The 26,232-nt window shown below is 38.3% G+C and overlaps 1 protein-coding gene across 1 annotated transcript in view; it reads right to left on the bottom strand.

Annotated features, from left to right (window-relative positions):
• The window catches only part of kif20ba (kinesin family member 20Ba), an 83,021-nt gene extending 57,183 nt beyond the window's left edge, over positions 1–25,838 (bottom strand). The window contains exons 1-18 of the mRNA XM_084736075.1: positions 25,700–25,838; positions 23,510–23,618; positions 21,735–21,824; positions 21,319–21,441; positions 21,017–21,155; positions 17,865–18,049; positions 15,862–15,916; positions 15,252–15,455; positions 13,142–13,253; positions 11,263–11,334; positions 10,904–11,050; positions 9,833–9,995; positions 8,517–8,660; positions 8,281–8,403; positions 5,477–5,616; positions 5,246–5,366; positions 3,057–3,255; positions 1,220–1,371 (exon numbers count right to left, since the gene is read on the bottom strand). Of these exons, the coding sequence (XP_084592201.1) occupies positions 1,220–1,371; positions 3,057–3,255; positions 5,246–5,366; positions 5,477–5,616; positions 8,281–8,403; positions 8,517–8,660; positions 9,833–9,995; positions 10,904–11,050; positions 11,263–11,334; positions 13,142–13,253; positions 15,252–15,455; positions 15,862–15,916; positions 17,865–18,049; positions 21,017–21,155; positions 21,319–21,441; positions 21,735–21,824; positions 23,510–23,617 (2,277 nt within the window). The 5' untranslated portion in view covers position 23,618; positions 25,700–25,838. The remainder of the gene's footprint in view (positions 1–1,219; positions 1,372–3,056; positions 3,256–5,245; positions 5,367–5,476; positions 5,617–8,280; positions 8,404–8,516; positions 8,661–9,832; positions 9,996–10,903; positions 11,051–11,262; positions 11,335–13,141; positions 13,254–15,251; positions 15,456–15,861; positions 15,917–17,864; positions 18,050–21,016; positions 21,156–21,318; positions 21,442–21,734; positions 21,825–23,509; positions 23,619–25,699) is intronic.
• Between the last annotated feature and the right edge of the window lie 394 nt (positions 25,839–26,232).

Consider the following 26,232-nt stretch of genomic DNA (forward strand, 5'->3'; position numbering starts at 1 on the left):
GAAGCACTTCTAAGTTAAAATGAGAAACAAATTTTATACAAATAAAAATGATGTACACATCAGTTATGTCACTGAAGAAAGGACTTTTATCAAATTGTCATTTTTCTTTGGTTTTTAACAGAGATAAATATCATATGATGGACTTAAATTGCAGTATTATCATACCTTGAGCTTTTAGTATTGTTAAATCCCTGTTACAGTAAGAATTATAACCAATGATTCCCTGCTGAATGTTAAAAAAATTTCAAAATATATATCTTTTTGTTTTCCTCGCTGTACCACAAAACAGAGGTACCTACTGAACCATGAATTATGTGTACCAAAACACAAATCATACATATCCTACACTGCTTCCAATGCTATCAGTGTTAAGATTTCATACGTCCTGGGAAGCAACTGGTGCCCTTTATTTAATGTCATTTAGAGAAAAAAAGGCTGGTGAAAAACACTTTTCTAGTTTCTTTTAATTCCCTTGTTCTGGTGAAACTATCAATCAGCTGATTGATTCTTGGTGAGTGGCTGAATGAGTGAAATTCTGCAAATGTACAGAGTTGGAAAGTCTAACCTTAGAGAGGCTGATTCTGAATAAAAGTAGCACATGGTGCTTTACCTACTTAAGCCAAGCAATGTTCTAGTGCCAGGATAAACATGAAACATTTATATTGAGTTTACCATTATGTTACATTATCTCCCTCTTAATAAAATTACATTAGTTAAATATTTTACACGTTTATGCTTTACAGGTGACCTAGATATGAGAAAGCCCTAGACATTCGTGCTTGGTCCTATAACAACCATCAGGCTGATACTATGTAGGCCAGAGTCAGCCTGGAGGTTAGAAAGAAGAACCGTATGAATAGGTCATTGCTTTAACTCCATGAACCTATAAAAAGGGTGTACAAAAATGAAATAGGAACATTTTATCCTCTTGTTGCCAAGGTACCACCGAACACCTCCAAGTGATTTAGCGAAGATGCTCATTTATCAATATCAGCAGTCTGTGGCAGCATGAATTAACAGAGCTGCAAAACCATGAGGAGGGGATTTTTTTTTTTAGATTAATACATTTTACTTCAGATAAAACAAACCGCAACCCTAATATTGTAACTCTAGGAGATAATAAGAATTGTGGTCAGTTTGCCCTTCACTGATAAGTAGTTCTACTGAGACTATCACTTCTTCTCTTTCTTGGCCTTCAGCCTCATTATATGCTCCTCACCTGCAGCCGTGTCCTCTCAATCAGCGAGGAGTGACCCTGTGAGCCCGGCTCTGCCTCCCTCTGCAGGTCTCCCACTTGTTTCTCCAGCCGGGAAACCTCTGATGACTTCTGGAGCCTCATGTTCTCCACATCCTCTACTCGGCCGGCTACACCTGAGAAAAGAAGAAGAAGAAGAAAAAAAAAAAGAACAAATACAACAGGATGTGAAAAGTGGCCCAGAAGTGACACACTGGCAGCCAACTGTCAAGTTTGGAACAAATCACAGAAAGATGCTGCTATTTTACACTTACCACAAAGAGTTACCTTACTCTACCAGTATGAAAGCTACTCAATCACTGACATTTGTATTACAAAACAACATTTCTGCATAAAATCTCTTGTTAGTGTCGGTGATGAGGAGCCTTAGAGCCTGTTTACACAAAGTTAGAGACATTAAGATCCAGTCATTACAGTCTAGAGACCACATTCAGAGGTGCTCCAGGCCACATGTGACCAAATTCTTTCAGCAATGTGTCCTGGTCCAAATTGAAGGACTGACTAGTCACTTGATGTCCTGTAAGGAAAGTATTTGGTTCACTGTAATGCAAATTATGTGTTTGGACTCTGAGGTGCTCAGCAGGTGTTGGTGAGCACACAGTTTCAATTTATTTGACCACTGAACTACAACATCCCCAGACTCTGCCGTGTGCGTTCTTGTAAATTCAACATTAAATGCAAAACATGAAGTTGTTTCTTTGATTGTACAAAGTGTATCAGTTTGTTGGAGCATCACTGTAATGGTTGCCACTTCCTCTAGCTCTGAGCACTCCTGAAGAGTTTTACCTGCCAACATTTAGCAGTTATCACACTATTTCAACTAATTTCATCAATTACACTAAATGAATGAAAGAAGATTTCATTTTATTGATGTAAACATGTTAAATTTCACAAATACAGTTAACAGTAACAAATATAGGCTACTTCTGTGTCACCTGTGGAGAAAGTCCTTAGACTTCCCTAAAAATAAAACACAATTTTGTGAGTTGATTATGGAGAAGCTTTAGAAACTTTGTGAAACACTGTTGCTGACAAATTCTTTAGGCCTTTTTGTAAATATGGGAAATGTTCTAAATAAAGTTACTTCTTTCTTTGTGGAACAAAAAAAAAAAAAATGGTGTCCCAGTGTGTTGGCTACTACTGTCGGGACACATTTGGTCTTTGCAAATGGAAATGATGTCGCTTTGTGTTTATTTGCATATGGAGAAGGAGGTGAGATCCAATCACAAATGGTCACTGTAGACACACGTGGAGATGCATCATAATACCAGAGGTGAATCAGAGAAGTTGGAGCTGTCTACTTATGATCAGATTACCCAGGATACATGTTAGTGTGTAAAGTGTTGTGTAAATAGCCTCTCATGCCTTATTTCATTTGGCTGCCTCATTAAGATTTTATGTGTGACTTTGATGGTTTGTGGACAATTCACGTCTATTAGTTAGTTCACCAAATGACAAAATAACCAATTTCTCCTTATACCAATATGGGCACCCAACCTTGGAAATTGTTCTGGTTTTAAAATGATTTTTAAACAATGGAAACACTCTCTGTAACTCTGGATAACCCACAGGCTGCACTGTGAACAGCTGTCTTTGTTACTCTTTTATACTGAGTAAATATGAAATGAAGGCCATAAACTTGTGCTGCTGGATGTTTGGAATATTTACATTCATGTGTGCATCAGTCAGCTACACAGTACAAATTGTAACTGAAAGGAGAACAGTTTGTAGTCTCCTTTTCCATCTGAACATCTGTCATCCTGACAGATTAAAACATTGGTGGATTCATATGTATATTTACCATTGTGTTTGTGAGCCGTTCGCTCCTGGACTTTCAGCTGATTCTCATTCAGTTCCAACATCTTCCTCTCCGCCTCCTCTGCAGCGTCTCTTCTGTCTCTCCAGGCTCCTGCCCGGCCTGAACCCACACACTCATGAGCAGCCTCAGCTGCTTTCTTTATGCCTGCCAGTTCACAGGAGTGGGAATCCAGAGAGATGTCCTGCTGGAGGAAGGAAACACCAGAGGAAGATTAGTGAGCACATGGCCACAATGACAACATCAAGGTTTGAGGCAGTTCAGCCACACCTGTGACAGATAATTAAACTGCGCCTGCTTAAGTGGCTACATACAAATGATCTCAACTAATTAATATACATGTCAAAGAGATCAAATAACTTGTCCCTCCTCATATGAAATGATAGAAACCTTGGAATTCCCTTTGCTCTTAAAGTGATTAAAGTCTTTCCAGCTGGAATCATCATTATTTCAATGGCAAGCTGTAGGCGGAAGCAGGTCAAAGACAGGTTAAACTCAATAATTCAGGTAGCTTTGTTAGTGAGAACTGAGTGTGTGAAGAATGAACTGTGAGCGCAGTGCATGAATATTGTCACTAAGATGCAATGAGATGCATAAAAAAATACAGCCTCTGCATTTTTCCTTTTTCATTCAAATTTTAATTGTAAAGTCTTTGTTCTCAAAAATCTGCCATAAAACATAGTTCCGGTTCTTCAGTCTAATTGGCTGAGCCTGAAAAGCGAAGATTCGAATCGCCAGACTGAGACATTACAATGCATTGCAATAACAGGATAAAACAGATAGAAGCTCACAAAAATGCACAGGGAAAACATTTCAATTAGGAATTATAAATAAAGGCAATCATAAATCTATCCATCCATTTTCTTCTGCTTATCCAAGGTTGGGCTGCAGCGGCAGCGGGCTAAGAAGGGTATTATATTAACGGACACACTTATTAAAACAAATCGCTGCTACTGACGAGAGAAGGTGAAACAAGTGTTTGGTAAACAAGTGTCAGGTCTTGTTTTTTTAGATTGCCTCATTGTACACAGAGCAATCAGGGCTGTACGTTAACTTTTACAGCACAGGGCACAAAAACTGTAGCACAAAACATCTGTTAGGATGTCTAAAAAAAACACTACAAATAGTGTTTTTCATCACTTAAGCAGATATGTATCTAGGAAAGGACATTAATGTTGCAGACCTGGCTCACAAATTTAATAAATATTGTCTGTTTCCCATTATGATTAATTGCAAGGACATGATGCCTCTTGCTATACAAAACACCTATATTATACTTCTAATGAACAGTATAATGTATCTTGGTAAATGATTCATAAAATATTGTTGATAATGAGCTTATATTGATCACCAAATAAATCTGTAATCTGAAATCTGTAAAGCATTGTTGTTATTAATGATTCACACAAACATGGGAAGCAGTGTAACCACCAAAAATTAGAATCCAAAATATTCTTGTTGTTTGAATAAAACAGATTCATAAACTATTAGAATTTTGATTTGTTCAGCATGAGGTTTAATCAAGTCAGCAAAAAATAACATGCATTTTGGATTTTTTTTTTTTCCCCAATGTCATTTTCACAACAGCAGTCGAGGCCCGCGTGGATGAGGCTTGTTGTAACTGACAGCCCACATAGCAGAGTGAACAGATGCAGGAGGTTAATCAATCACGGATGGCGGTGTGTGAAAAAAACAACATTAAAATGCCAAAACGGGCACTTGGGCGGCTGTCAGCACGCCTGAGCGGCCTGCCCACAAAGAGTCTATATGTGGGAAACGTATATCGATTCAGCCCAGAACACAATTAAGTGGCTCTCACTCTCACACTCATACACACAAGATCACAGATCTTCTCATAGCTGACTGTACAGCCCTGGCAATGCAAGAACATGATAGACTGCAAATGTTATAAACCGAACAAAACACCACAAATCACAATTCTAACTGTGATAGAAGCAGAGAAGAGTGACAGAAAGAAAGCGCAGGGGATTCGCTGGCAGACACTTCACCAGAGCGCACTGTGGAGCACAGAGGGCAAGTAACGCTTGCTTGTTTGCTTGTGCTTGTTTTGTTTGTTTGTTTTTTTCACTGACAGGCTCATATTGTTAATCCAATGTCCTGGCAACACAGCGCTTCTTTTCTTACTATCCAATAAAGAAGAGAAAGTGTGTTACCATGACTTGTGTATCTGGACTGGGTCCAGCGGTGCCCATTTTGTCAATGAGGTTCTTGAAGATCTCCAGCCTTCTTTCTGCTCGCTCCTCCAAGATCTCTCTCTCTCTCGCCAGGCGCTCACTGAACCAGAAACACACACACACACACACACACACACATTTGTATGACTTAAAAAGACCCAAAACATCCCTCTGCATATATACAGTATATAAACAAACAAACTGTCTCACTTGTAGTCATTCTGCATCTCAGAGAAGAGCTCTGAGTACTCTCTGCTGACTTCCTCTCTGACTCGAGCCTCCATCAGCAGGCTGTCCGCTCGCTCCTTCTTCAGCTGTACCTGCAGCTGCTTCAACAGCGCCACCTGCCTCTGAGGAATGATACGAAATCAATCAGCACAAAAGAGTTTTAAAATGGAAATGGTTTCATTTTTTAACAGGACTACTGAATACACTCAGTCCATCTCCTGTTTATTTATTAAAAACAAGGTTAAAGGTTCCATTTACATATGAAGAGGCAAGGAAAAAAAAATGGCTCGAGCAAACGCTTAAACGAGGAGAAAATTAAAATCTGAAATTCAACAGTGTATGTGAGAAAAAAGATGAAGACAACAAATAAAATGGATTTATTTAAGCTGTTTTTAAATACCACTAAACTTTCTTTCTAATCTAACAGAGAATAAATTGTATAAATTAAGTTAAGTAAAAACAGTCCCCAGAGTAAGTAAGAGTAAGTAAGAGTAAGATCAAGTATTTTAAATTTTATAAGTGCTTTATAAAAATATACTTCACACCAGTGTTTCCCAAACCTATTTTATGGGGGCCCACTTTTTTAAAAACAAATCGTCTTGATCTAATTCACAAAAGGCCTTATCAATAAATCTTGGGAAGAGTTCATTTGACCATAAATGAGTGTTCCAGGCCATTTTTACTGACATTTCAACATCACCTTATATTATCTCAACACTTGCAAATGTTAATTACTTTAAATATAAGAAATAAATGCATTTCGGCTGACTTAACAGGCTAACTCACTACTTTGTTTCTTCTCATCAAGAAAACAAATCTTTACAAAAAAAAATGTTAGGACAACTAAAACTTTCAAGGCAAAATTCAAGACACAAAAACTTAAGTTTCGAAAAAGACTAGAAACAGTTTTGCAAAGCTATTACCTTCAGGATAGTTGGGAAAATTTAATATCCTTCTTAAAATACATTTCAATCTTTGAGGTTCAAAAATTCTTAACAGTGAGCTGTGGACCTGATTTGTCATTATTTGGGTGCTTGGAAATTCAATAGTTTCTTCCTCTCATCCGTGAAACAATGTACACATTTTAAATGCTTTATTAAAGGTGTACATCTGATTAAAATCTTACATTTGTAGAACTTATTCCATTAATTGGTGCCCCAAATGAAATCTCCTGTGTCCCACCTGTGGGTCATGACCCAGTCTTTGTGAATGGCTGCTTTACTCTGTAACGATACATTCAACTCACAATTCGATATGATTTCCAAAACTGGCTTCACAATATGATTTTTTCATGTTTTGTTTTTTTTCAAATATGACTGAAAAAATATTCCTGTAATCATTTCTCAGACAAAAAACACGTCAAGTGTACACAAATGTAGCTGCAAAACACAAACTATGCAATGTGTGTATATTTAAAATTATACATATATTTAAATATATCCAAACTGCAACATACATTTCTCATATCTCTAGCAAATTAAAGAGAATCCCTTTAAATTTCTTTTTTACCTCTGAAGTAAAGTAAACTGCAAAAAAACTAAGTTCTCTTCTTAAAAGTGCAACTGAAATGATTTTATCTTAAATAACAAAAAAATAAATAAATAAAAATTGGATTTTTAAAACAAATCCCACATCAGTATAACTAAATGAATCATATAAATAAATGAAATCTCTTCAAATAAACAAACTAGGGCTTGGATGTGTTCCTAGTTTGAAAATCTGCTTGTCAGCGTGGACTGTCCTTTAAAACAGTTTCTTTGCTCAGGCGGTGTTGACTTCAGCTTCTTACTATGTTTCCAGGTGACATGCTGCATCATGTTGATCTTCTCACCCTCTTCATTTTTGAACACAGGGGGCCCCTATCTTACACTGATCTAAAGCACAACTGGAAAGCGCAAGATGCAATGGATTTGCCGTCTTGCCCCAGGGGTGCAGGGGTATCCTGCCCTGCTCTGCCTCTTGCACCACCAGAGCACAGCAGGATACACTTGTCAGATGTGCCCAAGTGCCCTCATTAATTCTCCAGCCAGTTTAGGCCAAACATGCAATAAGCAGACCAGAAAGTCAGCTCTCATCACCTTTAAGAGGCAGTTGCACCAGGAGCACAGAACATGACTCTGTATTTTGAACTATATTTTCAAAATTAATGTATGTTACTGTTCAATCCAGGGATATTAGGTGATATATTATCAGGTAGATACAAAGAGTTACAGCTAACATAGGAGGTTCGCAGCACACAGTGACCAATTTTTGAAAATTTTCAAAAGATTCAAGTTTATCTAATGGGGTGGGGGAAATATTCTCAGATGCATCATGATGCTCATGTGGAAGATTCTGATTTGATTCATAAAAGTCAAAAATCCATTTTCTAAATGCCAATTAAATAATAATTTTGTGAGACAAAGGTGAAGTGTATAGTGAATATCATTTACTGTCGCCATGAGACGTTAAGATGCTCACGGAGTGGAGCAGCGATCAGCTGTAACAAATGAAAGCAGCTGAGCGACATTTAACAACTACAGCCAACTCTGTGGTGTAGAAAATAACTCTCTACTCAGTCTGTTTCACCACAGAAACGCTGTATCTGCTCTGCATGTTGGACAGTGAGGTCTTTCCTCCGAGCTGACGGTGTAGCAGAGAGGTTACTCTAGACTGCTGGCCACATAACGTGAATAAAAACACATCTATGCTGGTTATAATACCAACTTATTTGCTTTAATGATATGTTAACCAATTAGTGGCAGATTCTTTGCTAGAAGTGTGAAATGAAAACGAGAGGGACTGACCTGGTGTGTCCTTTTACCAATGAGAATTTTATCATGTTCATCACTGGCCTCTTCAATGCCGGTCTGATCCATTGTGTCCCCCATCAGACTCTTTTCTTCCTCATATTCATTGTCCTCATCCTCCTAGACACAAGATTTTAATAATGACACAATGAAGATTTACTTAGTCATAAAGTATAAAATACTGTATAAACTATAATAAGGAAACCATAAGCATGAACTGCCCCCCATCCCACCTGTACATCCTCCAGGCTACTATCCCAGCCAATCAGGGAGCTCCTCCTACTGTGCCGAAGAGCCTTGCCCTCAGTATTGTTGATGATGAAGGATGCCTCACTCTGGGGTATGATAGGAGGGGGTCTGGTGGACAGGATCACAACCTGGAAACAGAAAAGAGGCAAATTAAGAATATAACCATGAATTCTGCAGTGTCATGATTGCTGGTTTTGGTCCACTCCTGAACCTGTTGTGGATATGACAAAACGATGGACGACTTTGAAGGGACAGTTGGGATTTTTGAGGTGTGGCTGGATGAGGTACTTATCCATAGTCAGTGTATCACCTACAGTAGATGGCAGCAGAAGTATTGGTGTAGGAAGCTAAGCAATGTACTGCTGTGGACGGAGTCAGCAGCAAAATGTATTTTAGCCCCCTGAATTGTTAATTAATATCAATTCAAACGTTCATTATATTTAGAATATTTTCATCTTGCCATCATTCAGCCTTTTCTGACAGGAAATTTAAGTTAAATTGCTTAATATATCGCTATCTCCCTGATTTTCTCCCTGGACACCTACTTTTATCTAATAAAAGCTGAGCCCTCCTGCCTGCACACAAGAACATAAACCAAAAGAATGATTCATTTCAAAGCTTCACTGTCAAAAATAACATCAATTATAATCATTTCAATTGTTAGAAACATTATCTTTTGTGTGTGTCTTTTCTAGTATGAGCTTAACATTTTCTTCTTTTGACAACCCAACAGCACAGCACACACACACTGATCCTTACAAAAAGAACAATAATGATTCATTATCACAGATCTGACAGGTCACAGAGGTGTGACCTGTCAGACAAAAGAATCTATACTTTTACATAGTTTTTGTTGTTTGTTGATTGTTCGGATTCATCAATGTTACGCAATAACATAAACAAACTAAACAATCGAGGGAGTTGTAGATCAGCAACTCCTGTGTTCTGGAAGGTGAGAGGAAGAGAGAGTGATATTTGGCTTATATAAAGTCTTGTTTGAAAAGGATGTCTGGCATCAAGGTAAAAGTGAAAACATTCCGACTACAGTGCTGCACTCTTAAACTGATAATGATTTTATTAGGTGACTAAAATACGGTTTGCTGCTGACCATGTCAGCAGTACCTTGCATAGCTTCCTACAAATATAGATTTATGGACATATGTACAGCATTCAGTCTTACTGTAGAGACTACCAGAAAAAAGTTAATGCAATGTTCTAGCTGTGAGTGTGTTGTCAAAAAAGAGGAAACATGGCAAGATAACAAAACACAATAAAAGAGAAAATCAAAGGGTGTATGGACCTTCTGTGCCACCGCAGAGAACTTGAGGACGTTGAGAGTCTCGTCGTACACGGAGGCACACTGGTTGATGTTGACGATCATACAGGCTTTCCCTCGACCACAGAAAAAGCCCTGCAGGAAGTGGGTCAGCTTGCTTTCCCTGAAGGGAACATGCTGGAGCAGCCTGAGGGAGGGAAACAGACAAACAAACAGCTCAGCTGTCATTGATGTGTGTGCATTCTCAACTGTTTGTCGCAAGCTACATTCTTCAAGTTGAATTGACGCGCAACTTGGGAAGAATTTCCTTTGATTTGATTTAAAGCTGCCGTCATTCATTTTGGGCCACTAAGGGGGAGAAAAACAACTAAATAAGCAGAAAGACATGCAGCCACCACATGGCAGAAGCTTAAGAAGTTGTATTAGCAAACAGTTTCCTATTTACACATCCAGTGGGAGGCTTTATGATCCTTCTGAAGGATCCTTTCACTTCACGAATCTTTCTAGTAAAAAGCAAAGAAGTTGTGGTAGATTGTACTTAAGAAATTTGAGCACCACAAGTCAGATACCATTTCTAACAATAATAATAATAATGATATAATAATATTTTCCCACTATGTAAGAGAGACAGCAGACATTTTTTTTATTATTTGTGGTTGAATTGTTCCTATAAAGGCATAGTTAAAGGAATTTGAAGTAGGGCTGTATGAGGTACTGATCCAGAGTCAGTGAATTACCTACATTAGATGGCAGTAAACACAGGCCTAATTTAGAGAAGCAGCAGGAGTAGCAGAGTAGGCAGCTAAGAAAGGTGCTGCTGTGGACAGAGTCAGCAGCAAAACGTATTTCAGACATGCTTACACCTTTTTTTGAGCTGGCCAAAATACATTTTGCTGCTGACCCTGTCCACAGCAGTACATTTCTGAGCTTCCTACGCAGTCACTCCAGCTGCTTCGCCATCTACTCTAAGTAATAGACTGACTATGAGTAAGTACCTTATACAACAACACATCAAATAATCTCAACTATCCCTTCAGGTCTTTTGATAGAACGTTTTTTTGCAGACAAAGAATGATGGACCAGTAATGAGCTCACTTGGCCTGCTGATTGTGTCTCAGCGCGTTGATGCATTTTCCCAGGATGAGCAGTGAGGTGTTGATGTTTCCTGCTTCTTTCAGACGCTCTCCTTTATTCTGAGTCTTGGCGCATCGCTCCGAGCCAGCCAGGTCACACAGACTCAACCTGACAACAAACACATTTATCCGCATTTAGGACAAGATAACTTTTACACAAAAAGCCGATGCTGTACATTCATGGTCAACACTTCACTAAACTTATGAAGGATTTTATTTTGCATATGTGCACCTTTTCAGTGCTGCCTTCTTTCACAGCTGTACAGTTACACACCAAAAACCATGTGCATGTATGCCAGTTAAATCTAAAGTTTCACTCACTCGCTGACTGTGTGGACCCTCGGAGTCCCAACATCCTCAATCCTCAATATGCGAATGGAGAAAATACTGTGACTGCAGAAACAGAAAGAAAATCCAACATATATCTCAGCAACTTTGTATTAAGATGGAATAAACACACTCTTAACACTCTATGGTACACAATATGATGCCAGTTGGTAGAAAGAAAGAAAGAAAGAAAGAATAAAATCAACATAATTTGAAGAAATTTTAAAGAAATAATTTTTAGGGTTCACTTTAGAGTGTGTTAGAAAGAAAGTTATTGTTGCAAATTTGAATGAAATGTATTACTTTCTTGCAACCATTTGTTGTGTTGTTGCCATCTTTGGCTCACTGCTTATTAGTTTAAAAAAAAAAAAAAAAAAAAAACTACAATCAATATCAATGCAGTTTACATCCTATCTTTTATTGGTTGGACAGTATATAGCCCTGAATACACACTACCAAAAGTGTTATAGTGGTAATCCATAACAGTAATGTGGCTAAACAATATGGAGGGGAAAAGTCACACTGTGATCATTTTGGCTGAAATTGCGATAGTAATACAGTTAGTAGGAACAATCATTTTTGTGTCACAATTTTCATTGGAAAAAAAATAAACAAAAATTATTCAAATCATGATGATGTGACATAGGTCTGTACCGAACAGACATGTTTTCTTCAGTCCTCTACCTGAAGAACGAGATTTGTCAGCCAGAGCATCTCTGCAGAACTACAGTATTTCATTATAATGCTGTTTTGTCACACTTTTTTCCTTTATGAAAGAATTGTAGGCCTCTACATTTGGATATTGCACTTGGCCATTTTGCGAATAATTGTGCAGTCCTAGTACAGTGATACTTCAAGGCAGGGCTGCACAATTAATTGAAATTGCGTTTCAATTTATCAAATCGCAATAAGTCCAATCATGCAATTATTTGATAAAGAAAAAATGTGTGGCAAAACAGCATATAATGAAGTACTGTAGTGCTGTAGAGATGCCCTGACCTACAAATCTTATTCCCCAGATGTAAGAAAACATCTGTATCAAACAAACAACAGGTTGTAATTATTATTAACAATAATAATTCAGTATTAATATTATTATTATTAGATTAGAATTCGCAATATCCATTTCTCCAGCAGTCCTACTTCAGGCAACATTTATCATTTTAAGTTTTCTTTTAATTATCAAATAAAATACTTAAAACAATTTACAATTACATTTTTATTATCTATGACTGTGGATTAATTTTTCCAGATGGTAAAATGACAGAAAAAGATATTTTCAGACCATTTTTGTATCAACAGATGATGGAGCTGAACCATGTGAAGAAGGCTGCAAAAAAGAGATTCTACATGACCACCAGAGAGTCATGTGAGAAATTAAAACACTGCTATTAGTTTCCTCATATCTCCGTCTCTTTTTTGAAGTATCGCATCATGATTGGGTTAAGACAGAAATTACCAGAAGGAAAACGGGTCAGCTTAGATTTATGGCGAGTTGTGTTTATTTTTATTAGCAGTATGACTGCTGAGGAAGTGCAGAGAAAAGGGATAAAAAAAGAACTGAGTTTAAAGTGTGTAAAGAGCAGAAAAGATAGATGGGGTTTAAAAATAGACAAAGAGAGACAACTGAAAGGGTAGAAACATCCTATATTCACAATATCCGTCTTGTACAAACAGAATCCCTCTTAAATCACATCTACAAGTTATTTAATTTTTTTGCATTCCCTAATTTTGTTAAATTTTAATCTTTATTCTCAAGTAAGATTGAAATACACAAGTGGTTTAGACCTGCTGGATAAGTGATGAACAGATAGAGAGCCTTTCTCAATGAGGGAGAACCACATTTGATCTAAGGATTGGCTGTTGTCCTCACCTCCTGCTGGAGAGCTGGTTGAGCCGGGTGGAGCAGAAGCTCTGGTTCTTCTTGCCCAGCTTCATCACCTTGTAAGCCTCTTCTGCACTATCTACCTGAACCCAACGCAGATCTAAACACAAATGACACAAAAACACAATATTCATAGAAATTAACTGGAAAGGGTCTTTTTTCTCTTAACACTTTTCTTAATGTCACAACAGCATGAGTTGAGGAGGAATTCCTGAAAAATCACATTGCCTCAGCGCACCATCCACTTTTTAGCGATGCCAATCTGATTCCAAGCATTGTGGCTTTTGACATTCACATGTGCTGTAGACAGTGCTGAGAACAAGCTGCCATGAGAAGCGCCAGGACTCTCCTAAAACTTCTCCCTGCCACTAAAATTTCACCCAGGGGCGATGTCCTGCATCCTGCATTACACAGAGGGTTGTGTGCCTGATGCGCAGTCTTGCCAGATTGCTTCGGGTTGTCTCACCACTCTCTACATAAACTAGCAAAACTGTGATCTAAAAAAATTGTTTGTTTTTTTTTAAAACTAATTTTTGCCTTAATCCCAAAATTAAACCTGTATGAGACCTCACATCTGACTGAGTGAGTTCAAACAGAGACGATTTTTTTATCTTTTCGCTCATCGTTTTACAAAGATACACTTATTCTGGCTCCTTGTACTGCTGCACAGCATTGAAACATTAGACTTCACTGACTTTCAAGTGACGTTCACCTGACTGTAGAAGAATTCTCTAATTGACCTTTGGAACGTTATGCTGGAATATGTATATAAATCAAGGATGTAGTGGTAAAAGCAGAGGTATGTTGCCCCTCACTGATTGAGGACTCTAAGCCTTTTTTCAAAGAGGTGGATAAACTGAAAATATATTGATAAAATGGACTAAACAACAAAAATACACAAAAATACACAAAAATATACAAAGATGTGGGGTCTAAATTCTGAAATCAGTGTTGAATTTTACCCAAAAGGACTTACAAGCATCAAATAAATTATCTTATATTATGCTAGTGCTGCAGTGATAAATCAGACAGGCAATATATCATCCACACACCCACAACCCCTTCTGAGAGAAAACTCAGTTTCATATAACGGCAGTGATAAGACAACGCCAAAAGATGCCGTGTACCAGATTGGAAAACAAATAAATTCTGATACATCTATTTTGTTCTATTTTATCTTTATTCTATAAGTATTCTGTCATTCACTCCCCTTTCTATCCGTACTATTTGAGCTGCTGTAACATGCAAATTTCCCCAGTGTGGGATCAATAAAGTTCTTCTTATCTTATCTTATAAACATACATATTCATAAGGTTCTCTGGCTTTCCATCCTTCCTTGAAAGGCCAGGACCCCAAAAACAGAGCAGTAAGACTGTCTGAGCCTCCAGACAACAGTAATTGTTCCTACTGATGGAGAGCTAACATTAGCTTGAGTGTGAGTCTGCTAGAGTTCAGTCATAATGTTACAGTACAGAAGCATCAGACTGTTGTCTCTGACTTAATCTCAGCCTCACTTAGGTGAACAGTTGTCTATTAACAAGTTTTGTTATGTGCAGGTAACACTCAGACTATCAACATTTAGTAGCTCAGGATTAGCAGTGTCTGGCCACTGTTTTGGCACACTGATCAAATTGGAAGGGGGAAGGCTGAAGGAGCATGACGGCATGACGGCTGACTGATAAACATTAATTTAAAAAAAAAAAAAAAAAAACACAAACGCCCAGGCTTAGGCATGTCTATAAAACAAAGGACATTAATTCATACAAACTTGTCAAAAGACCCAAAATATTGCATAGTGACATAACTTAGCTAGTCACCTAACACTATATATGTCCCACAAAAAACTCACACATGACTTCCTGGGAATGAGACTCAGTAATCAACTATCCCGATGGCGCGTTTACCAACAGCAATTGACAAATCCTGTGGTGCAAAGTTTGATAGCCAATAAACAGAATGTGTAGACACCGCAGATTTAGCTACCTTTACTGACGATTTGCCACTGTCAAAATATTTGCTTAAAACCAGTGCATCATTTTAATATTACAACTTCAGACTTCTGTCAGGTATAGAAGCATGTGCCCCCAACATCTCAAACCTTTGACGAAGGCGTTGCCCTTGACATCCTGTGACAGGCGCAGTGCAGTCCTCCTCAAGGCCCCGCTGGGTACCGCCTCCAGAAGGTCATGAATGTTTTCATTGTAGATCTCACAGAAAGAAACCCAAATAGAGAACTTGGTGTGCACTTCCACCTCCAGGCTGATTTTGTCCTCTGCTGCAACAGTCGTCCCCAGCGTGGTGCCTGCAACAGAGACAGCATTAAGAATCCCAGCAAAACACACACACACACACACACACACACACACACACACACACACACACACACACACACACACACACACACACACACACACACACACACACACACACACACACACACACACACACACACAAAGAACAGAAGAACAGCAGCAGTTGTGTACTTGTGAGACACAGGATGAGAATTTTAAAAATGCATTCCTGCCTTCGGGTTTAACAGATATGAACAAGGGCTAACAGTGCTGTCAGTTAGAATTACTACTGCATTATCACAGTTCACATGTGGTTTCAGTCTCAGAATTGCAGCTGCATTACAGCTAACTAACAGACTAACAGAAAAACAACCAGGAACTAATTAAGAGATAATAAATAAAAAGAGTAAATCTTGCCTTCAAGGAGAGTCCTATTGGTCGAGTTCAACAGGCTGGTATTGCTCCTCTCACTCTAAAAGGCAAAGAGTAAAGATGTTAAAAATGCAAAGACACAAATTCTTTAATAGGTTGATTACATTAAGTGTACTTAGACAGTACTGACTGTTGCACAAAAGTGCCTAGACATACAAGACAAACATTTGTAAAGCAGTACAAAATAGGGCACCTCTGAACAGGCAGGTCCTCCTGAGCTACATTTTCAAAGGCATTAAGAGTTTATGTCTGGTGACTGGGCTGGGGTGCGCTGGGGTGGCTGGGTGCTCCAAGGGTACACTGAATGCTTTCAACATGATCATAAGGGTCAACAAAGAAAGTCCAAATTTCATTGACAGCCCATGTTAATTTTTACAATAGATTTCTCTCCACTAGAGGTGAAAGGAAAAGTTGAGTACTGCATTATTATGGTTTGGGAAACTGTATTGATTGTCAAAACACTGTTTTGTTATATTGTGTTATATGCAATGATTTGTGGCAGTGGTTCATTTGTGCTGTTTAAACTCCTGACTGCTAGACAGTAGTGTTTTTATCCAACTTCCCTGATCGGATTCTATAAAAAGTTAATGGAACTTGCAGTCAAATGTTATGCATATGGTGGTGTGTTCTTTATACTATGACAGTTTTAAAATATAACAATATATTGAAATATATTGAATCCTAACCAAAAAACCATGACACGCATCGTATCACCAGATCCAATACAATACTAATGCTACTCTCCATACAAAAATGTCTCTTTTCAATAGTTATGTAATCTGTGAATATCACTTAGCCACCAACTTAGTCACTTCATTTTCTTCTCGTTTCACGCCCCTCCTGGCCGATAGTGCTTCTGTGGCCAACAAATATTGCATGTTGTCTGCCCCCTGTGGCCACAAAGTTTTATCCCCACGCTGCAAGCCTTGGCCAACACAACACTGCAGTCCCACAAACTTCCTTTGGGCCTTTCAGGTGCCTATCCAGCTGTATCAGTTTACATTGGTGACAGATTATATTAGTCGATACATATCGGCTACTAATATCTGATTAGACAGATTATGTCAAAGCATTTAATTTGAATTCTTTGGGAAATGTTCTATAAAAACTAAAGCATATTTAAGAAACCCGTTGATGAAGTTAACTAGAAAAACTAACTGAACATTTGAAGAGTCAGAACTGTTCTTTGTTTTTTTTCTAATTGTGATGTCAGATTTGGTTCAGTCAGAGCTGTGAAATATTAAATCATTCATCTTTGCTCACTACATCTGAGCCTTTCTTAATTACAGGTGTGCAGAAACTACAGGTTATATGAACTTCTTTCTGAAATGCAATAAGTTAAATTATGGGTTTTCTTCTTGGTATTGGCCATGAGAAGCTGGTAATTATCGATTATTGGCAACAGCTGAAAAAATTCCACATCATGCATGGTTGAGAGCAACCTCTCCAGGTACTCTGCTTGTGTGTCATGCTGCTGCCCCTTTCTGAGTGAAAACCACACATGTTCCAAGTTACAGCATCACTAAGACTCTTTTCAGATTTAGTTCAATCCACAGGAACAACTGACTCAAGTCTATCACTCAGTAACATCAAATCAAATCAAATAAATAAAACAACTTGTGATTAAGTCTTTGTGACACAAATACTGAATGGCTGCTTCTACAGAGCTTATGTTAACCCAAAGGAAGGTGTGGGACAAGGACGTGAGATATGGCTGCTCTCATCCATCCTGAGCTACAATATATTTTTCTTTCTTTCTTTTTTTTAAACTGACATCTGCACACAGTGTTGGTATAGAAAAAGTCAACTTTCAGGCAGGACAAGATCTTGATGGAGATCTTTTCTTTTTCACAGCTTCAGTAGTTTAGATACAATTGAATGTTTGTATTGTATTGTTTTAAACAATGTGGTATTGAAAAGTACTGAAGTATCAATACTTTGATAACCTTTGTCTCAACCTCTGTGCCCGCCTCTGGCAGACAGGTTACCTCTTTAAGTTGTCTGAAGAGGTTTCTCTTGAACAATGCTTCCTCAGCCTGCTGCTTCGTGGTGAGCCTTGTGAACTCTCTGCAGCGGTGAGGCTTGATGCTCATCCCAGTGAAAACCTGTTCATCAATGCTGCTGAAAATGACATCAAGAGACCTGGGCAGGATACCAGCATCAGCATCTGGACCTGAGGTGACAAGAGCATATTGCTGCAAGTTTAGGTAATTCACCATCATCATCATCATTTAAATACAAGAAATATGTCTGAAATACAAAAGAGGCATTTCCTCCTCATGGTATTGCCATCTAAGCCATGAAAATGCAGGGGCAGACAGCAGCTGGTAGGGGCTCAGGAACAGCAACACCCTGATCACATTCACACAGTTAAACTCATTCATTTATTCATTCATTCAATCAACCTATATTTAAACTCAGAAATACATTGAGGTAGAGACCTCATTTACAATGTAGCCGAGTAAAACAATAGAAAATAAAGAAAGCCGAAGAGAACTTACATAAGAGTGGTAACCAGAATTAAAAAAAAAACCACAATAAAACTGCAATTAAAAATGTTTAAAAAAAAACAAATAAAATAAAAAATTACTAATTAATAAAAGCATCAATAATGAATAAAATGGTTAAAATGTAAAACACATTAATCAGGTAAAACACGAACACCTAGAGGTAAAATGTAAAACAGTTAAAGATTTAAATTGCCCTATGGATAAAAATGATGAAAGCTTTAAATGGTTCTGCATGTTGTTCCACCTTGCAGGTGCACAATATGAGAAACTGGATTTTCCAAGTTCGGTAAAAACAACTGGCACCTGCAGTGTAATCCAATCACTGGACCGAGTCCAATAAGAACCCACATTAAAAGAAAGCATGGAACTGATATAAGAAGGTAAAATACCAATAAGAGCTTTATAAATAAATAAAACCCAGCGTCTTTCACGTCTTACAGCAAGAGATGGCCACCCAACCTTAGACAGAGCCCAGGGGTTTAAGAGTCGCAGCAGAGGCATGCATGTACAGAATATCACCCTAGTCCCTATTTTAATTCGTAAAGAATTCACCATCTTAGAAATATGATGTTCAAAGGTTAATTTATCATCTAACCAAATACAAAGGTTCATATACACAGTGACCCTTTCAATATACCATAGCTGGTAGAAATGATGAGGTTGTATGGATACTATTTTTTGATCTGGTGAACAACATAAATTTATTTGGCCAGCATTGAGAACCAGTTTATGATTAATGAGTGCAACTTGTAGATCAGGACAGCAGTGTTGGAGGGATTTTATGGCTGAGTGTGCATCATTGGCAATACAGTACAAAACAGTGTCATCTGCATAAAGATGGATATTACACCCAGAGACAACTGAGGTAATATCATTGATGTAAATCGAAAACAGAACAGTCCCCAGAATTCAGCCTTGCGGGACATCTTTTGCTATTTGGATAAATTCAAATTTAACATTTCAAACGGAAACACACTGCTGCCTGTCACTGAGGTAACTCTGAAACCATTTAAGAGCCAATTGGACATTTAGAGGGAGCTTGGAGTAAGACCACTGATAAGCATCACAAGTAGCCAGCCGAGGTAGAGGAGTTGGAAAGCATTGCTGAGGAGAGGGATGTTGTGCTCAGCCTGCTGTCATCACATCCAGACCCCCGAAGATATAGGTGGAGGGCCAACTATCAAAATGCTGTTTTCATTTTTAAATTTATTTATACATTTATTTATTTAACACACAACATGTCATCAATCACAAACTACATATTTGATTATTGTCATCTACCAATATTGAACTTCACTATTGTGACAGACTTTTCAGCTGTATCACTTGGTCTAACAAACACCTCAAAAGGAGTGGGTTTAGGTCACAGCAATGGAAAAAAGAAGCAAGGCTCCAGGACAAACAGTTCATGCGTTACGGAGAAAGGTGTGGGAAAAGTATAGGCTAACCATCACCAATGAAAAAGGAGCTCTGCTGAGTCCAATGATGATTCCAATAAAGTGCCTAAAATAAACAGTTAGAGTTATGAAGGGGTGTGGATAAAGTATAGGCTAACCATTAGGGGTGCGACGGATCGCAGTTGACCCGTGTTCCGTACGGATCGCCCTCTACGGTTCGGCACGCATGTGATCCGCGGACTACATCAGACTGCATCTCTGTGAAGAGCGACTGATTTAAAAGCCGTCACATCACCTTGAGCGAAATCCAGACCGTAACTTTTTTCACTGATGTAACTATGCTATCACCAAAGAAACAGATCATAAAACTGTGATGTTTATTGAAACTTTGATGTCAATTTCTACACAGCTCCTCTCTGCTCACCGCTGCAGCTCTGTCTCACCCCGTCTGTGACACAGTGTGTCTGCTGATTGATCATGACTTCTAACCAATTAGATGTGCTGCTGTAGGTGGGACATTGAGCCAGACCACAGAGCGTAGTTGTGTATTATACTGTACAGTGTATAATGATCTAATATATGTATAGTATATACATAGTACAGCACTGTATAAGTTTGAAGTTTAATATTATTACCATTATCATTACTATTATCATTATTATTACATTACATAACTATGGTGATAATTACAGACAGACAAAGGTCAAACACAAGTACATTTTTAAAATAATTTAACCCTAATCCCACCACTTTTTTCTTTTTTGCTGATCTGAAAAATGATCCGATCCGTGACTCAAAACCGTGATACAATCCAAACCATGAGTTTTTTGATCCTTTGCACCCCTACTAACCATCACCAATGAAAATGGATGTCTCAATGATGTCTCCCACAAATGTTCAGGACTTATGAGAGATACAGATATAGCCATATTGTACAGTTAAACGGGAACTTGCTGCTGAGACCAGCGATGCCTGGCACAGCTCATAAATCTGATCATGCTGCATAAATCTATTTAGCAGTTATGGCTGATGAAGATGGCTAAAATACATTTTGTTCCTGACTCTGTCCACAGCAGTACATTGCTTAGCTTCCCTGCTGGTCCTCCTCTCAGCTTCTCTAAACTGGGGGCGTGTCCACTGCCATCTATTGCAGTTACCATGGATAAGTGCCTCATACAGCCACATTTCTAATAACCAAAACTATCCTTTTAAATGTAAAAGAGTGAAACGGACCTAAGAATGTGAAGGTCTTCCCAGCGTTGGTGACTCCATAAGTGAAAACTAGAGAGTTTCCCCCTTCAAGAACATCTTTCACCAAATCCTTCACTGTGCCTTGAAAGAGCTCCCTCTGTGTCGTCTCAGGGCCATACACCTATTAAAGGGAGGGAAAAAAGCTTATCAATAATAGATACATACTCAAAATAATGACAACACATTCAATAAGAGAACATCAGGTCTCAGAAAAGATGATGAAGCTTTCTGTGGTCAGAGGAAGTGAACTTTTTTGGCTTTCTTATCTGCTGGGAAACACCAACCTGAGAGAACTGGAAGCGCTGTCCAGTCTGTGGAAGGGGCCTGTCGGTGCTGAGCCTCGCTGAGAGAGACAAACTGGGAGGCTTCAACAGAACTGTGTCAGGGGGCTCAAGGGTAACACAGTTCTGTTATTGAAAAAGGAGGGAGACAGAAAAGAAAAAACATTTATCTGTCTTTCAGAATTATTCTGTTTTTGGTTAAATCTATTTCAAATATCTGCAAGAAAATCCACAAAACTATCAGAGGAATTTGAAATTTTGGACTGTAAAGCAAAGTCAGCTGTCAAGTCAGCATGTTTTCAGTAACTACCATAAATAGAGTTTTGACAATCATAAAATCAAGCAGCTACCATGCACACTGGAAATCGTTTCTGATCAAGTTCCTGCATATGAAGTATTTGATTTTTCTTCATTTTTACCTGTGACTCTCCATTACATCTCTCTGCTGAGGTGAAGGGTCGGATGCGGAGATAGACCTGAAGGTGTTCTCTCTCCTCAGTGCTGGAATGCTGCACAACACATCAGGGTTTCATCAAAAACAGCAAGGGGAAAGTAAAAGACTACATTTTTTAGCATTAGGTTTACTGAGATTTTTTAATACTGTGTAATAGGGGTGGGGGAAATTTCCGATTCTTAGATGCATCGCGATTCGGACGTGGACGAATCTGAATCGATTCACAAACGTCCAAATTTCGATTATTTAAATCTGTTAATTAAAGTGATACAGAAGCTTCTAAATAATGTGGAACTAAGAAGCGCGGTACGCGTCATCGCCGGGACACTTTGGGACGCGCACCTGGAGCGACACGTGCACAGCGGAAAACAAACATGGCCGACCGGCAGCCACCTCGCCATGAGGTCCGAACAGCTCCTTCTAATTTAAAAGCAGCCGCGTGGAAACACTTCGGCTTCTACAACGTCGACGGCGGAAGCGAACTGGACAAGAGCCACGTTATATGTAAGCTGTGTCGAGCTAAAATAAAATACTTTGGCAACACAACAAACATGAGAAGCCGTAACTCGATTCCACCCGACGGAGGAGTCGGGGAGACGGCAGGCTGCTGTTGCTGCGGCTACTAGTGGCTACTGTTGGTACTTTCCAGTTTGCACATATTTCCAATAGTTTAATAAAATATAATCGAAATGAATTCTTATTACAAATGCGCTGTTTTTAAAAATTGCAAGTGACGAATGCTTATTCAGTGAGACAAAAAGAAATGTGTTTGTGAAAAAGTGCATCAATATACATAAAGATGCATCAATAATCGTTTTATAATCGAATCGTAGCCCCTGAATCGTAATCGTAATCGAATCGGCAGGTGCCCAAAGATTCCCACCCCTACTGTGTAATATATGATGTTTTGTGTAGCAAGATGTTTCGTGTCTCTGCAATTTACTACTATGGACAAAAAAAGACATTTGTCAGATTTGCATGCTCAGTATACAGCATCAATGGGCCTCATTTACCAAACAGTCTTAAGAAGAAATTTCTTCTTAAAACTCATTTAAGCTGTTTTAAGATTGTGGCATTCACCAGTGTTTTCTTGTGTGAGGTACAGTACACTTACATGCATTTGAGTGCTGATTTGCCTATATTTTTAAAATTAATATTTGAATAATTAATTACGATATTTTACAAAGCATTATAGACTTTTAAAATAAGTAACTTGTCTTTACAGTGTGATTACTTATGGCTTACAAATGATCTCAAGAGAGGAACACATCACATAAAAATAAAAGACAGTGTCAGTGCACATCTTTATTTTGTTTGAATGTGTATTAATTTCTGGGTTTGTCCAGGATGGCAATGGCATTCATCATTATATGAACACAGAAAATATTCTGCCATCTGAGGACACATTCATGAATCTGACTTCTTAGGATCTTTCTTAAAAATACATTTGAGAAAAAAACTTACAAAGATATTAGTGAATGAGGCTCAGTGTCCTTTGCCAGTCACATGTCTGTTTAAGTGATGAATTGTGCTACTTGTGGTGGCTTTCAGAGATGTAACAGATGATTTGTACTCATGCCTGTACTACAAGACTTTCAGCCGCTGTACCAACAGCGTTATGAGCAAAAAAAGTTAACATAGAGCCCTGCATAGTCAACTGTAGGGTAATAGCATTATCATTATTGTGGGCAAAAGCACTGGCAGTGTCACTGTGAACTGCCCCGTCATTACCGGGTTTACCTGTAAGTCTGGTAAGGTGATGAATTCTGATGAGAGATTGCTCTTCATATCATCAACATCCACCTGTTCCTGTTTGTCAGCCTTGTCACTCAGGCATGATTCCATCATCCTGCAACACACAAGGACAATGTTTACCCAAACAGTCTAGCTAATGGCAGCATGTTGAGCTAGCTTCAGCTTCCTTTGGACAGTAAGTATTACATCACATCTTTCAATAAACTTCAATAGCATTAGCACTTTTGTACAATGTTGCAAGATTTGGCAGTTTTCCACCCACTTGGGCTGCTTTGGGGTTAAAATGGGCCTGTGCGGGTGGACAGGATTTGGGCCAGTTTACCATAGGCTGAGTTTTTATTAGCACCTTATGACTCAATTCTATTCCAGTTCACAGGGTGTGATTATGAAATGATGATCAATGCATTCTGATGCATCAAAATGTTAAGCTTCTAAGCTATGGGGTGCCAAACAGATTGTATCCATCTGCAGTTGCTCACTCAGCCAACCTCACCAAAATTAAAGAAGTAGTAGGAGTTTATAATGTAAACACAATACACATTTACATTTGTTATGTTTCACCACCCAAATGGTTCAGTCATAAAATACATAGATATATGTGATCATGTCGTCAAGAATTGGATTTTTCATTGCCAATTATTAACCTGATTTATAACCTTTCAATGGAGAATTACAATGCATTTATCAATCAATTGTTTCTCCCACCCCTAGTTCTTAAATGCATTATAACGTACATTATATTAAAAATATGGATGAAAGCAGCCATGCATCGCGTGTCAAACACAGTAAAAGCAGTGAGTCAATATGTGTGTCTGTAGCAAACACTTCATCACAGGTTAATTAATGATGTTACTGAGTAAATGACAAGTGTGTCGATTATGCTCGTAGATTGAAGAGAATCAGAAAAGATTCTCAGTGATGGGGTATATAAAGTTTTTAATGTGAAAAAATGCAACCCTAACACAAAAAAAGTGCTTTTAGAATGGAATTTGGTTCAGCAAATTACCACATTATCTACCAAAACAGCAATGAAAAGTGTCTGATGATGTCTGAAACACATTACCTGAAAATTAAATAAGGATCAGCAAAAACATAGTTGTTCACCTGACTGGCCATCAAATTTGGGCTCCTGGCAGAACAAGATCTCAGAATTTGTATTGAGTGCCTTTTTGCTTGCAACATTACATCATTACTTGAATACTGTGATTCTCTACCATTCCTTGTGTGTGTGTGTGTGTGTGTGTGTGTGTGTGTGTGTGTGTGTGTGTGTGTGTGTGTGAGAGTGTGAGAGTGTGTGTGTGGAGGGTACACTTGAAGTTGGAATACTGTCAAAGATTGTTGCAATTTTGAAGTTAAATAAAACATTTTGTTATCTAAGCTGTCCTTTTATTTTTTGTTTTTAAGGCAGGGGTCGGAAATGGTCAAAAAAATAAATAAACTTTTAGTTGCATTGTAGCCTCCTTGCACATTTGTGAACGCTTGAAATGCTATTTTATCGTTATTATTGTTATATCATATTGGAAAAATTGTAATGAAGTGCAATACTACTCCCATAGACCAATACTGCTGCTACAGTTTATGACTGAATAAAATTATGTGGTCTGTTTGTATCTATTTAAGCGGATTTTGAGCAATTACTGGGCAGTGAAACATCAAACCAGTCTGGCAACACCGACTTTCTATTGCACTGAACACATTTGGTGACACAATTGGTCAGGGGCTTTACCGTGAATTCAGCATATAGTTAAGTTATTAATCAAGCAGCTCTTGAATCAGCTTTGTTAACTTGAGTGCAGTGATTCAACTGAAAATGTTCTGGTATTATCTTCAGGTAAACGTTAACGTGTCAAAAGAAAGCGTAGTAAGATGATGTGGGAGTTATTACTGAGCTCTAGTCAAATGTGCCCTTTTCAGTCAATATATAAGATCATTTAGCGTTTTTTTTTTTGTTTGTTTGTTTGTTTCTTTCTTTTTAACATGCTAGCGTTAACTAAACTACACGTTTCGTGGTTAAGCTAGGTGACAAGCTAGCCTGTTAGCAGGAAACTTTCAGCTGATTATCAGACCCACCTGTCAACTGACACTTGTAACATTGTAAAACATGCCCGTTTACTTTCATGAAAATAGCTCAATTACGACAGTCCAGCTGGAGTGTTACTCAACAAAAACACTTACCTGGCTGTTATATTTGGGACATTAGCGAGCTACTGGGACAGAAGAATCTCTTGCGTGCTACCGCTAACTAACGTCGAGCTAACTAAACACAACAACACAGCCGCGGTCTTGAGTTTGAAACGGACCAATCAGATTCAAGCAGACGCTGCACATGCGTCCTTACCGTGCTGCGTCCACTACTTCCTCTTGTGGTTGGAAATCTGGATGTCTCATGCAAAAGTCCAATGGCAGCGGTGCGTTCAATGTCCAGCATGAGTGTGATACAAAGCTATTATGATGAGATCAGTTCGCAAGAAATGTCCGGGTCAGCTTTACCGTTTTTGGCCAGTAGAATATGCCTTAATATGACTTAAACTGCCAAAACCAAAAATGACTAAATAATTTGATTAATTATGTTATGTGCTAATAAATGTACCAAAAATACATTTTGGCAATAATTTATTTGTAAAATGTGAAATGTAAAGTGTGAAATCTGTTTTAAATTTTGTTCCTCTATATATTGACTTTCCTATGTAATGTCCTGGGTTTTTAAA

Source organism: Lutjanus erythropterus, chromosome 14 (assembly GCF_056507025.1).
Source record: "Lutjanus erythropterus isolate fLutEry1 chromosome 14, fLutEry1.hap2, whole genome shotgun sequence".
NCBI lineage: Eukaryota > Metazoa > Chordata > Actinopteri > Lutjaniformes > Lutjanidae > Lutjanus > Lutjanus erythropterus.